This window comes from Acipenser ruthenus, chromosome 4 (assembly GCF_902713425.1).
Source record: "Acipenser ruthenus chromosome 4, fAciRut3.2 maternal haplotype, whole genome shotgun sequence".
Classification (NCBI taxonomy): Eukaryota; Metazoa; Chordata; class Actinopteri; order Acipenseriformes; family Acipenseridae; genus Acipenser; species Acipenser ruthenus.
The window spans coordinates 72,995,943-73,010,202 of record NC_081192.1 but is presented as its reverse complement, the minus strand read 5'-3'; the positions used below and the strand labels follow the sequence as shown (position 1 = coordinate 73,010,202).

At 36.7% G+C, this 14,260-nt stretch overlaps 1 protein-coding gene across 4 annotated transcripts; it reads right to left on the bottom strand.

Moving 5' to 3' along the window:
* Positions 1 to 26: 26 nt before the first annotated feature.
* On the bottom strand, positions 27 to 12,914 carry LOC117399704 (interferon-induced, double-stranded RNA-activated protein kinase-like). Of its 4 annotated transcripts, none has more exons than XM_059022734.1 (15): positions 12,456 to 12,904; positions 10,941 to 11,007; positions 10,484 to 10,578; positions 10,040 to 10,079; positions 9,214 to 9,261; positions 8,736 to 8,836; positions 7,396 to 7,438; positions 5,770 to 5,843; positions 5,496 to 5,615; positions 4,464 to 4,568; positions 3,553 to 3,715; positions 3,172 to 3,297; positions 1,515 to 1,613; positions 1,241 to 1,303; positions 27 to 350 (listed from the first exon to the last, which is right to left on the bottom strand). In XM_059022734.1, the coding sequence occupies exons 1-15, from the start codon at positions 12,503 to 12,505 to the stop codon at positions 234 to 236; spliced, it is 1,311 nt and encodes a 436-aa protein (XP_058878717.1). In that variant the 5' UTR covers positions 12,506 to 12,904; the 3' UTR covers positions 27 to 233. The 4 variants fall into 4 exon arrangements, with proteins under 4 accessions (XP_058878717.1, XP_058878719.1, XP_058878718.1 ...); XM_059022735.1 differs by having other exon boundaries at positions 225 to 350; positions 1,189 to 1,303; positions 12,456 to 12,908; XM_059022736.1 differs by lacking the exon at positions 10,941 to 11,007 and having other exon boundaries at positions 10,484 to 10,576; positions 12,456 to 12,903.
* Between the last annotated feature and the right edge of the window lie 1,346 nt (positions 12,915 to 14,260).

Here is a 14,260-nt window from a genome sequence, read left to right as displayed (position 1 = left end):
TTTATAAATCAAATACAGTAATGCTCTTAGTTATAAAACCAATAATCTTTATTCAAGGTTCAGTGACTCATTGCACATAATTAAGAAATTCAACTTGTGCAAATTGCTGTTTTCTGTGGGCTTTCTTGAAAACCAGAAGAACATAGCAAATGTATAAATGGTAATGCCACAGCCATATTACACAGTATCATATGGTATATAAAGTAGTTCATTTTAAGTGTATCCCAGCCTTTTCAGTTGATCTCCATTAGTGTCACTCCATTGTACAGTTTCGTAATGGCCTGGACGATTTTTTCTGCTTCTGGACGATGGGAAGGGTTCTCGGACAGCATCCAACCAATCAAGCGTGCCTACGGGGAATTAAACAGGTCTTTACAGCAAGGCCAGTGTAGCAGTGCACTTCCATTTACTGAGCTCTTCAGATCCTCAACAACCTGCTTTAGTTCACAACCCCTCCGGACTTCCTGGATCCACACCCGTTCTCGTTCTGACATTCACTAGGGTCACTTGCTGGTATGAAAGTGGATTTTAAAGCATTGGTTATTGTTCGGATTATTATTATTATGGGGTGTTATGCACAAAAATATATGGGTACATGAAGCATGTAAGGTTTAAAAAAAGCATATAATATTGTATTCTGGATATATATGGAGTCCAGTGTTAGTCTGGTGTTAGGGTGGATTTCAGTTTCCTATTGTAATGTTCCCACAGGGGTACAGAGTTAAATGGAGGAAAAAGGCAATACATATGATAACATTCTATTCTCTGTGACAATGTTGTGTCAGCCTAATGTGAACCAGATGTTTTAGACTATGGATTCTGTAGGATTTATACTGTGCATATTCAAAGCCAAATTAAATGCAACTCTATATAAGCTTAGAGGAGACTATACTTATTTTAGAGGGACTGATCACATCTTCTCTGAACCTGTCTGAAAAGCCATTCCCAGTTGAAGGTAATGGCTACTTACAATTTTGACTGCAAGTTAGGTGACCATTATTCGACTAGAGGAATGGGTTGCAATAATTGTGATGTTTCTGTATCGAATAACCAATGAATGTAATCAAATGTAATCATGTATTGAATAATCATTGTTAAGAAGAATCTTTCATGAATCAATAAACCATGTAATTTGAATAATTATAAAAGTAGATTTGTCTGATTCATTATAATAAATAGTTTACATACCCTACAAGCACATACAGTAGTACCAGCTCAAATGGACAGAAAGAAAACTCACAATGTCCGGGAACTCTCCTTTAAAACCATTAGGGAACACTCCTCCCTTCAAGTCACTGAATACCTAAGAAAAAAAAAAAAACAGTAGTTCAAAATAATAATAATAATAATAATAATAATAATAATAATAATGAGGATAATGCAGTATTCATGTAGAATATATACTGAACTCTAGGATAGTGCAGTATTTTTGCAAGCCGCTTTCTTATACAGTGCAGGAGCTATCAGGCATACTGTAATGCTACATAACCCTTAAAGACTACAACCAAACTTACATCAACCTTTTCAGCAACGGTTGTCATTGGGTAAAATATTTCAAACATGATGAGGCCCATGGCGAAGATGTCCACCTTGTGTGTGTATACATTTCCTTTCTGGATATAAAAGAAACCATAAAGAAAATTACAGCTAACACCTGCTGATATTAAATGCCGTGTTATTTATTGCATCTCCTCAGCACACTATGCATGAAAACAAGGGCTGTGCAAGCAGTCACGTTTTCCGAGTAACTAACTTTAACATGTTTTTATCATTATGTATTAAATAAACAGAAACAAGCCTTTTTAAAACATATATGTGAATATTTGATAACAAGAAAAGATTCATTTTTTCACATTCCCACATCTATCAATTGAGTACCAAGGGCAATTAACTTTGGATATTGAATGGCATTTATACTGATTTTCTCCAACTGGTGCTATAAAGTGACAAAACAACTAGCTCTTGCAACTGATTTGGTTTTGACCCAAATCTTTCATTCGAACCGCACATTAGCAATGTAACCAAAGTGTCTTTTTTTTCACCTTAGAAATGTTGCTGAAGTAAGACGCTTTCTTTCGCAGCAGGATGCTGCGAGATTGATGCATGTCTTTGTATCATCTAGACTTGATTATTGCAGAATGTATTAGCCGCGCCCCCCAAACATTCATGTATATGGTCATTCTATTTAGGATGGAAAGGGTTAAGGGATCGTTTAGTGCCTTATATTCTTGGGGACCCTTTCCAATCTGATGCTGGGCTGCTTACTGTCCCAAGGGATTCTAAGAACAACACAGGTGGTAGAGTGTTCAGTTGTAGGGCCCCTGTACTGTGGAATGCTCTCCCTGGCTCTATAAGAAAGGACTCAACCATTGTAACTTTTAAGTCAAGATTGAAAACTAATTTTTATGATCTATAGTTTCTATTCTAATCTAACTATCATTTTTATTTTACTGTTTCACTGTTTGTACCTTTTGATGTACTCGAGTCTTACTGTTTTGATGTTTTGTGCAGTTTTATTGTTGATGTTTTGAACTGTTGTTTTCTGTTAAGGGCCTTGAGGTGGCTCTGCCATGAAAGGGTCTATATTAATACATTTTGATTTAATTTGATTTGACACACATTCGAACAAACTGGGAGATGTATTTTTTCTGGAGTATTATTCAGATGTTTAATCTTGTAAAGGACTACAATCCTCAAATTTACTGCAAAGATGATACAATTCCATGGAAACAAGCAAAGTGAAAACCAGGAAGGGAATCAAAATGATGTTATATCTAATGGGTAAAAAACAGGTAAGACCATTAATCATACATAAAATACGTGGTTTTAGTTTGATCACAGCAGGTTCTATATCTAAATCACACTGTAAGATTGTTGGTTGACAAGCACAAGAGAAAACAACTCCAAGAGTTCAAAAAGATCACACCATAATCCATGGGTAAACTCACCTCCCTAGATGGAATCTTCCAGTCATCAAGGGAGGTGTGTAATTTTCACTGGATGAATATTCATGTTAGTGATATGTGTTTTACTGCTTTACTGGTGGAATTTGTGTTTTCAGTGAATATTTACAGGTATCACTTTAGTCAAGAAGAGATTTTTAGGTCATGCTGTACCCGCAAACAAAAAAAAAATCTGAAACAGAATAACTCTTCCCAGTGATCAGCTTACCTGCTCCGGTGCCATGTACTCAACAGTCCCTACATCTGGGGTGAGGTTCTCTTCACTTAAGTTTTTGACCAGACCAAAGTCAATGAGTTGGATTTTCACTGCTTGGCTAATCAGTATGTTTTCAGGCTGTGAGAAAAGAAAGGGCCAGACAAGTGTTAAGGTCATGAACCTTGTTGATGGTTGGCATTCTCCTTACCTCCCCCTGAAGGGCTGAAATTCAAAGGGCTCCAATTGAATATCTGGCACCTACTCATGTGTCACATTTTCTTCTTTTTTTAATATAGTTTTGCTTGATTTATAAATCTGAAATAAAATGAACTGACAGCTCTTTTTTCCAATACTATGTTTAGTAAAAAGCTTGCAGAACAATCAAGTGCTAACCTTGAGGTCCCGGTGCATGTAATAGTTCTGATGCATATATGCGACGGCAGAGGCGATCTCTAAGACGATCTGGAGTTTCTTTCTATGTTCTAAGTCTAGAGCAAGACAATGGGCCAGGCTGCTTTCACAGAGCTCCATCTGAATGAAAATGACAGTCTGTTTCCTAGAAGTGATCAAGGTGAAAAATCCATTAAAACACACACACACAGTGGTACTTACAATCCAATACAATGAGTGATTTATAACAAAACAGTATAGCAGTTATATTTTTTTATTTTTGACTTGGGTCAAGAAAAAGTTTTATCCTGCCATCACAATATATATTCACTTCCAGTGCAGCAGGTACAATATCAAGCTCCCATTAATACCTAGATTGTGTGTACGTGTGCTCACTTTGCTATAAAAAAAATACATTTTTGTACATACTCCAACAAAGTGATGCACCTAACTTATATTTTGCTATTTCCTTTGATTTAAAATATATTTGCATTTATGCACCTAATGTGGAGATTGTGGAGCTGAAGGTTGGAGTTAGGCATCATAAGTTATTATTTAGCTTTATTCTTTTCAAAGTATATTTTTCAGGGTGCTCGCAAAATAACTTATCTGCCTCGCGTTCTTCATTGGAACACCATGACATCTGTTAATGCCTCACTTTTGGTTTATGAGTAATTTCTTACCACCTGAGCTGGCAAAGCGCTGTGTTTAAGTGGGGCGGAGGCCCTGGCATACAACGTCATTAATAGGAAAGTGTCAGGCTAGATTTAAACCTGTTTCATTTGCTGTGGTCTTCCATAGCTCCATCTCTCACATTTGGGTCAGCTGCTAACCAGAAGCAAATAATAAATTGGAAATGATCACGTTAACTAGCAAAGCCCCTTCAACCCGTTGCACAAGTAACTAACCCTTACTTGTAATTTTCTTCTCTCCAATAGAATGTAGCCTGGATGATATTGGGGTGCCTGAATTTGTCCAGTGCAAGAACTTCTCTCACAGCAACTGTGACATCATCAGCGCTTCAACAGGAAATAATATGCATTAGGAAAGTGTAAAACGCTGCGGCTATCAACTGGTAGAGTGAGAGATAGAGATGTCAGCAAAGACGCCCAGGTTTTATTTATTTAGAGCAGAATAATGTTGTTGCAAGGAGCCTGTAGTAACAAACACCACTGCCGGAACTACCAGCAATGGTACGAATCAGGGTAGTGTTGCTGAACACTGTTAAAAATATACAAAGAAAACAGAAGTTGGGCGTGCACTTCCTCTCCTAGAAAGGAAGGTTGCACATTGAGGAATGCTATTCTAACACACCCTCAGAATACTATTGTGAGACCTAGTCTCATATTTCTATTTCTTTCATTTTTTTTGTTTCTCTGCTTTACTGTCTTTACCATACCCAGGGTTTTATTTTTCTTCATCCGGGAAGAATAACAATAACTTTATTTGCAATGATAAGATTAGTGTGTGCAAGGATGTATCTGACATCTATAACTGTGCATGTGAGGCACATTGTCAAATACAGGTCCTGCTGTTCTAAGAGTCAAATGCATGTTGGTTCATGTGCAATAAGATGATGCTTTTGGCACTTTGGGGATTGTATACTTCTAGCACACCCGAATCCTGTCAAATTGAATATTACATCACATCATCTCAAGTTACCAACATTTTCAAAGTAAGCAACTTAAATGACCTGAAGTTTAATCAATCCCCTCTGAGCTGTACAAAGTACCATTACAGATACAATACTGTACTCAGAAAATGCAGGACCTTCATTGTTACCCTGTAAGGGCAATGTACTCACTGCATTGAGCACTGCACTGTACTTGAAATTGCAAAATGCTTTTTTTTCATTTCATTGTTTGCCTCAAAAGTCAAATTGCATTTTAAATGCGAAAGGTACATTAGGAATTTCATTTCTGAGTTGCGATGTACACAATACTCACCATTTTAATGTAGATTGCTTAATGGCATATATTCGTCCATTCAGTTTGCTTCTTGCTTTATAGACAACACCATATGCTCCATCCCCAATCTTTTCTTGTTCCATGAAATGTCTTTTAAAACTGTAAAAACATGGTAATAAACCAACTTATATCAACAATCCATACAACAAACTGTCTACAGTATTTACCAGCACTACTGTTAATTATTCAGCTTGCACAGTAAAGCAGTAAACAGGCTTTGTCTAAATTACAGAAAAACAAAATCGATAATTACTGATCAGGCAGGGATTCCATCTTGGCAAGACGATCATGGATATTACTGTTGCCTCCTGTTGGTGCTGGTGACTCCTATGAATTGTAACACATAGTTTCCCATAGTAAAAGCAGAGCACAAAATCAAAGAAAGCAATATGAAAGCATGGTAAAGCATAGGTAAGCATAGCAAAGCCCACAGAGGTATGCATTTTTGGAAGGTACAGTATACTGCATATACATAACCTGGTGTCTCACAGTCCTCTGGCTTGCACATTAAAGTACAGTATATACAGTATTTATTGAAATTACTCATGACTTCAAGGTAATATTGTATTTTACTCACAGCGCCTCATTCACTAAACAGCGGTAACATGTTTTACACGCAGTAAGCCCCTTTACTGCATGTTTTGTACACCTGCTGTATTCACTAACCAGTGGCAGGCAACCTAGCGTGTGGAAAAAGTACAGCGTCCGAGTCATTTAAATATAATGAATAATATTAATGAATTGAAATGTATGCAAATGAAGTCTAAACTACCACGAGGGAAGTTTTTGATACGCAAACATTTACTAGGTGTCTCAGCGTACGATAGAAGTATCGCTTTTTGCAACCAGGCGGTGTCACAGAACCAGGAGAAGCGCAAATGAGAGCAGAAGAGCTGCACAGGAGAACGAGAAGAGTCAGGGAAAGTATTTTTGACCCGGCAGACATTACTAGGGCTGTGTGAGGAGGAGGTATAACTAGATACAGATTGAGCACAGAGATCATACTAGCCATATGAAGGCCCCCGGAAAATTCACGATATCACGAATTTCACAAAAATCGTATTTGACTGCCAACTGTGAAACATGGTTTTTAATTTCCTTATAGTATTTGACATTACTCTTCACCTCCCCTGTTCATTTCATACTTTAATCAAATAGAAGCATAGCTACTGTAGCTGTATACGGTCTGGCATCAATGCATTTGGTTACTACGGCAACGGGGTCAAACAAATACCGGCTTCATGATTGGTGAATTCCTCATACTGTACAATGACGTAACATGCGAGTCAGAGGCGGGCAGTTTAAAGCGGTTGTTTAGTTAGTGTTGATTTAGCACTTGTAGTGTATGATTAACATTACAAATGCAGTCAGCTGACAAATCAAAAAAAGTAAAATTCATTTCAACAGAAGATCGTGTATATATATATATATATATTTATTTTTTATATATTTTTTTTCCTTTGAAAAGTTGAGGCTGTGCCTCCCTTGCCTCCTCTATGGAGCTCCACTGGTCACCATGTATGTGTGATATTTAAGTAAATTATGCATAAAATAGCTTTAAAATAAAAAAAAAAATGATGGAAATTGTAAAGATCCGATAAATGAATGTACACAGAGTGAAAGTTGAGGTGCAGTTATAAATACAAGCAATCAAATGACATTGTTTTTTTAATGTTATATGTGCATATGGCTAGCTTAGTGTATAGTGCAGCCCCTGCTTCATTTTTGTGCACGGTGTAGCTTTCCCCTGCCACACAGTAATTCTGGTCATTTACCGCCGTTTAGTGAAGGAGGCCCATAGTGTCTAGATTGCAGAGTAAATTATTCAATGACCCAAATCCTTATCTGCAGCACTGATTAAATATTTGAAATCACTCACATTAGAATCCCAATCATCTTCACCTACATCAGCAGAAAAGCATCTACATTGAGAGGAATAGAGATTTACTGTGTGTAAATTACAGCTTGGTTCTTAAATTATTTAGTAAGTTACTGTTAATACACTTCTGTATCAAAGATGCAATACAAGATGCTGGCAAAATATTTTTTTCAGTAAAATATATTTCAGTTTTTTAAACACAGATACTTACTGTGAATGTAGTGGTTCCGTCATGTGAAGAAGTTCTAAGTCATCGTTATTGTTGGCTTGTGTTAGTTAATGATTCATTTTTTTGCAGTACGGACTTAGTGCATGGAGGTAGCTGTTCAATTGGCGCCTTCCACTTTCGACAGGTGGTTTGCACTGAGAGATGGTGTTTTAAGAGGCACATATTGTACAACCAAGTCAGAGATTTGCTAATTTAACAAAATAATGAAGCACATGTTCGCTTTTTTTATTTGAGTTATGTTAGTTTAATATAATCATTACCATTTTTTGTAAGTATTGAAACTCAGAATTAGTTCAACATGTGGTAAATCCAAGATTGATTAAAATAATTAGCAGATTTATGTGCATTAAAAGGCTTTTTTTGTTTAAGATATCTTTAAGTTAGGTTAAAACTGATTAATAAAATCCATTCAGTTTAGATCTAAAAATACATTTAACCACCCTGTTAGTCGTAGTTGGTTTTTCAGTTTGTCAGTATTCCTCTCTGTATTTTTACAGCGTCAGTAGGCATCTCCGAGGTGCTTGTATTATTTTCCGGGAAGTTTTAAGTTACATATTCTTCAACTGACATGTTATTAAAAAGGTTGGAATTTACTTTAAATGACACTTTGTTAGAGATTAAACTGGTGGAGTGATAGTATTTGATTTGTTTCTATGATGTGGTCTAAGGGCATATACTAGGGATTATAACCCTCTAGCTCAGCCATTCAGAGTGTAGGGAATATTTTCATTGAAGTATAAGTATGTAATAAGGCCCGACAGAGTGTCTGTATATGTTTCGGTTTACAGAGGTTCAGACTTCATTCATTTTTGTGTCAGAGAGGGGTGGATAATGTTCAGAAGTCTATTTTTGTGATTTCCTGTAGCATTTACAAACTGCTAAAAAGACGTTGTTTGAAGTGATGAAATCGGGGTGAGTATGTATGTTGACTGGAACCTTGCTCAACCAATCACATTGCTTGTTTCAGGTTTCATAGTCACAGCTGGATTAGAAGTTTATTTATCTTATTCATTCAACCCCTCCAGTAACTATTATCAAACTAGATTCACTGAGTGAATAGCAATGAATAGTCAAGGTTATCATTTTATTTGCTCAAGCATACCACTCTTACCGGTACTCCAAACATTTATTTTCTGAGTTGTTGTTGTTGTTGTTTTCCAATACCTTCCTTTTCTCATTTTGGAGATGTGCCGACTCTGGGGTATGGTACCACTAGTTTGGGAATGATATTAAAAAAACACACTTAATAAAACAACCAACATCACTAAACATTCAGATCTTGCTATCGACTTCAAGTGTGCTGTTAATGAAAGCAATCAGCTAAACAGAAGAGAGGGAATATGCAGTTGTACTGTACACCCAGACAACAACAGCTCTCGACTGACTTACTGCACAATGGAAGTGAATCTGAACCTGCAGCCTCTGTGTTCAGAAACCCTGAACTAAAAACACCCCTCCGGTAAGCACTGGAAGTAGCTGAAGAGTACGCTGAGCTGTGAAGTTGCAGTCACTGGCCGTCTCACTGAAAAACTCACCAAAGTTTGGTAAAGCATAGTGGAAAACCCAGAGACACAAAAGTGTGTTCCTACCTCAGCAAACCCTGAATCCTCAAGAACGTGGCTGGAATTCAAACCCATCTAACAAAAGCAAAAACAAAATGTGAAACGATTTCATTTTAAATGGGTGATGTGCGTTAATGTCCCTTAGGGTCTAAACTGAAACCACCAGATACATTTCCTTTGGTACCAGATCCAGATGATAACCAACAGCTGGATTCATTTCTATATACAAATTGGGATCCATTAGGCCTGGTTTGTCTAGTTTGGCTTTTTCAATCCTTTTAGTTGTATAGATTTACATGTTTTTTTCTCACTTAATAGTGTTTAGTGCCCCCCCCCCCCCCCTCTCCAAGATATTCAATATGTAATTATCTTACCGCAGAGGAGGTCTGTGATGTCTGGAATGATGTGCTCACCTTTCATCAAGGAGGCATAATTTATTGGTTCATTGGTAAGATTCTGAGCACTGACACATTCTTATCTCAGACTGAAGAATAAATCTATGCCAGTCAGTATAAATACTTATACATCACCATGTATATTAATTCGCATTGTGTTTTATTCTAATTTATACACACAGATATCCAAGACACTTAAACACTTTTTATCGATGAACAAGTCATTTTATTCACCCTGAAATGTTAAACATAAAAAGCGAGAATTTGTATATAATCATTCCCTGGCAAAATGGCAATCTATGGGGGGCTGTATGTGGCAATCTATGGGGATTGTATAGTGATTTCCATGAGCCTTTCACATGTACAGTACTTAGCACTGTCAGGCCCTTGATCCTTCTTCACTTAGTGCTGTGCAACTCTGAAGAGTTAGCAGACCTCACAGTAAGTGTAGGACTTACCACAGCTCTGGTGCTTGACAGAGGTGTACTAGACAACTGCCTGCAATACAAAAAATACAGACTTTAACAGCATTGAGTTGGTCAGAAACAGCCCAGAGAAAAGTTTGTGGTGTCTAAAATATTTGTTGAATGTGTATTTTGTTGGACAGATCTAGTCCGTGGGTTTTGTTTCAAAACGTCAACATGGAAATATCCGCTACCATTTACCGTAAGGAACTATGATTAGCTAGCAGTAAGCACACGTTTTAATCTTTAATGCTGCATGCTGCAAATGTGATGTGTCATCTCACTTGTGTATCCTGGATAAATGTCTTTATAAATACATTAAAAAATCTGTATATACATCCACCACTTTTGAGGTGACAGAAATTAATCTGGAAGCAGAATTTTTAGATTATATTGTGCAGGTGACACCCACAAACTGTAGTGCAGCAGGGCCTTTACCTTGGTGTGGCCGTACATGCCGAAACCACAGGGCTGCTGGGTCCACTTCCAACCAGAAGCCTGTTTTTCTTTGAACTTTTAGAGACTACAGGACTGTGAAGGACAACAATTGAAGTTTTGTTTTAAAATTATTTCATACATTTTTGCCTTATGATTTTAATGACACTACTGAGTCCAGAAAACAAGAAATGAAGTCCAAGCACGAGGATTACTAGCTGAAAGTTTTTGCACGGTGACTGTAACAACTCAGAAAGTTATATTAAAGGCTGCTAATGTACACATACCTTACCTATGATGTTATATTCACATGTTGAAATATTGGCAGTTTTTATTTCACTTGGAGCATTAAATCCTGTCCTTTGCTTGCTATTCATCCATCACATAACTACAGCACCTTTACAGGTTAAAGTAGCCATGCATTTGTATGTATGTTTTTTTATTTGCTGTGTAAGCAGCTTGCGAATGATGATGTGGTTGACATGTTTGCAATGTTGCTGCTTCTGGACAGCGGAGTAGTGATTGCTCTACACAAGGAGACAAACAGGTTTAGTGAACATAGGAACCTAAAATTTGGAAAGGAGAAAACGCCGGTCAGCCCATGAGGCTCATCCCTTCTTTTTACACCATTTGCCCCTATTGGTATCTAGTTTGATAAGACAGAATCTAATTGCTTGATGAATGTTCCTGGTGTGTTTTTATTTAAAACCTTCTGTTGAGTAAGCACAGTATAGTACATATTATGGTAACTTTCCACTGTGCAGAAGGTATTGGGACTCCACCAGACCCCAGTCCAATGTACTGCAACGTATGTGTGTGCCCTTACTAAGAGGATCTGATTTAATTGGACAAAATCAAATTGACTTTTGAATTTTGCCAATGTTTTAGATTCTACTACTTTACCCGGTAGACTATGCCATGCATTTATAACTCTCTGCGTAAAAAGAGTAAGCATAGTACAGTACTGCATGTACTGCAAACAAATGTGTGTGTGTGAGGCAGACGGGGGCCTTAATACCTGGTGCACATTCTTCATGTTGACACTTGATCTGGATGTCAAGGATGAGTGCAATAAGGCATTTTTTTAGAAATACATTCTTATGTCAATTGAGAATTGGCAGTATGAGCTATTATACACAATGTTTAAGCAAGATTCCCTAGTCAGGTTTCAAGTATAATGTTACCGAAAAGAGCTGTCAACAAACATCAAATCATAATTTTCTGTGATTGTCAATTGACATACATTTTAAATTGGCACTCATTCTTTATGAGAAAAAAAAACCCCCAGCTCTATTGGAAAAGAAAATAATAAAATATGTCAGGAAGGTTATTTAGACGGAGAGGTCCAATTCTGTTTCAATAAGAGTAAACAGAGGTACACTTATAAAAGTTCAACCCAGTAAGTTTGCTTGTCCCTTGGTAAACTAAATATTGACCATAGTTTACCATGGTTTGCCATGTTTCTTTTTATTCTTTACCATACCTCTTGGCTTTACAATGTTTGCCTATGCTTGCCCATTATTTTACTATGCTTTATTACACGTTGCTTATGCTTTTACTATAGGAAACTTTTATATGGGTAGAGGGTTATAGGAGGCATAAAATTGTAGGTTTGTTTTCTGAGACTTTCTGGCCCAACAGACCATTTACTAATTTTAGTGTTATTATTATTTATTTCTTTGCAGGCGCCCTTATCCAGGGCAACTTACAATTGTTATAAGACATCACATTATTTTAACATACAATTACCCATTTATACCGTTGGGTTTTTGCTGGAGCAATCTAGGTAAAGTACCTTGCTCAAGGGTACAGCAGCAGTCCCCCACCCTGCTACTCCACACTGCTGCCCTTGTTCATATCAAAGTTATTTTCCTTAATAAACATTGAACCATGAAAGTAAAACATTGTCAACTTGTGACTGGATAATGGGTATACTGTAAATAACAACAAAAACAACAACAACATGACATCTTACCTTTTCAATGAGGTTCTATTCTCTTTCCCCAGGCTTTTCTTTTTATCCATCTCTCTATCGCTCAATAAAACACAGAAATACAAAAATAAAATTGCATGTAAATATATTTTTCAATATGTTGTTAACATTATTATTTTGTAATATATAATGCAGTGTATATGGGCCACGCATTTTAAATATGACTGCACAATACAAATAGTAAACTCTAATTTTAAATATGTGAAACATACATTAAAGATACATTTATTTTGTTTCCACATAGATGCCAGTTTCACAGACCCTGATTACCACTAATCTTAAACTACATATTGTTAATCTAGCAAAAGTAGTGTAAGATTAGTGTTAATCAGGCCTGTGAGACCAGTAAATATTGTTGCACCAGCATCTATTTTATATTTATACACCCTTAATAATATTTTAAATCACATGGAAAGGGTAAGGTTGCAGTAGTGGCAAGGCCTTAAAAACACAATTTCCTTTGTAGAAGCAATACAACCCCATCTCCAGTCCTCTCTCAAGTCAAGTTTGCAGTGACAGAGGGGTTTTATAATGCACATCAAATTGAAAGCACAATATACCCAACACATAGTAAGAAACATCTTTCTTTTTCACAAACCTGGATTTGAATCTCCCTCCGCTAGCTGTGGAATGAGATAGCAGTGGAACAGCCGGACGTTGTCAGAGTCCAATTCCACCAATCACAGAGAAACTTTCACTTTCAAGTCTGCAGTACAGAGACAACATGCAGAGGGGTGTACAGAACGATACTGTACATACAGTATCAGAAACCTAAAGTAGAGAGAAGATTGTTTAAGCCAGTGGTCCCCCACCTACGGCTCAGGGGCCAGACCCAGAGGTAACGTTTCAAACTGGTGCTGTTTTTTTTATTTATTTTTTTTTACCAGCAGGCTAAAAATAAAAATAAAAATACTTATTACACAACAGGCCCCTTTATTTACCTCACCTAAAGACAGATCATTATTAATGTTTCAAAGCACAGTGGTTTGAATCAAAATAGCTATAGTGCATTATCTTGATGTAAAGTTATTTGTTGTAGTTGAATCATCATCATTATCATCATATTTTATTATTATTATTATTATTATTAGTATTATTATTATTAGTAGTATTATTATTATATATTTTTTATGGTATACAGCTATAGTCTAATATTTGGCACCCTCTGTCTTTCAAAGGATAACATTCAATGAGACACTAATTCACTTATCTTGTATTTGGTAGCACTGGAGGGTGTCTGCTGTGCTGTTTTCCTCTTTTCAGGCTTCCCCATTCTTTTTGCGTATTTTGCGTGTTCATAACTAGAGATTACTAACAGGCAGTTGTTTTGTTTTAACATGGTACCCCTACCATGCTAGGTAAGAGATACCAAATATTATGTGGTTTCTCCCAAATGCAACCAAATGTGGGACCCCTAAGATGATTAAGTTGGAACAGCACACACCCAATGAGTTAATATTGGTTTCCAAGTTTGCGTTTGTGAATAAGCAAGCTAAGGTACGCAAAGTATTATAGCAATTTGATACCAAAGTAGAAGTAGTTGCGGTTCACTCAAAAAGTAATTACACTGACCCAACAAATTAACCCTAAAACCACCAAGTATAAAATAAGTTGAATTACTTTCTCATTTAATGTTAATCCTTAAACAGAGGATACCAAATATTATAGCCAGCTATAATATCTGGCATCCCCCTAGAAAAAAAAGAACAGGGGAGCCAAAGAATGGGCAAAACAGCACAGCAGCAACCCTGACGAACGTATTGCCCCATGGTAATTTCACATTTTAT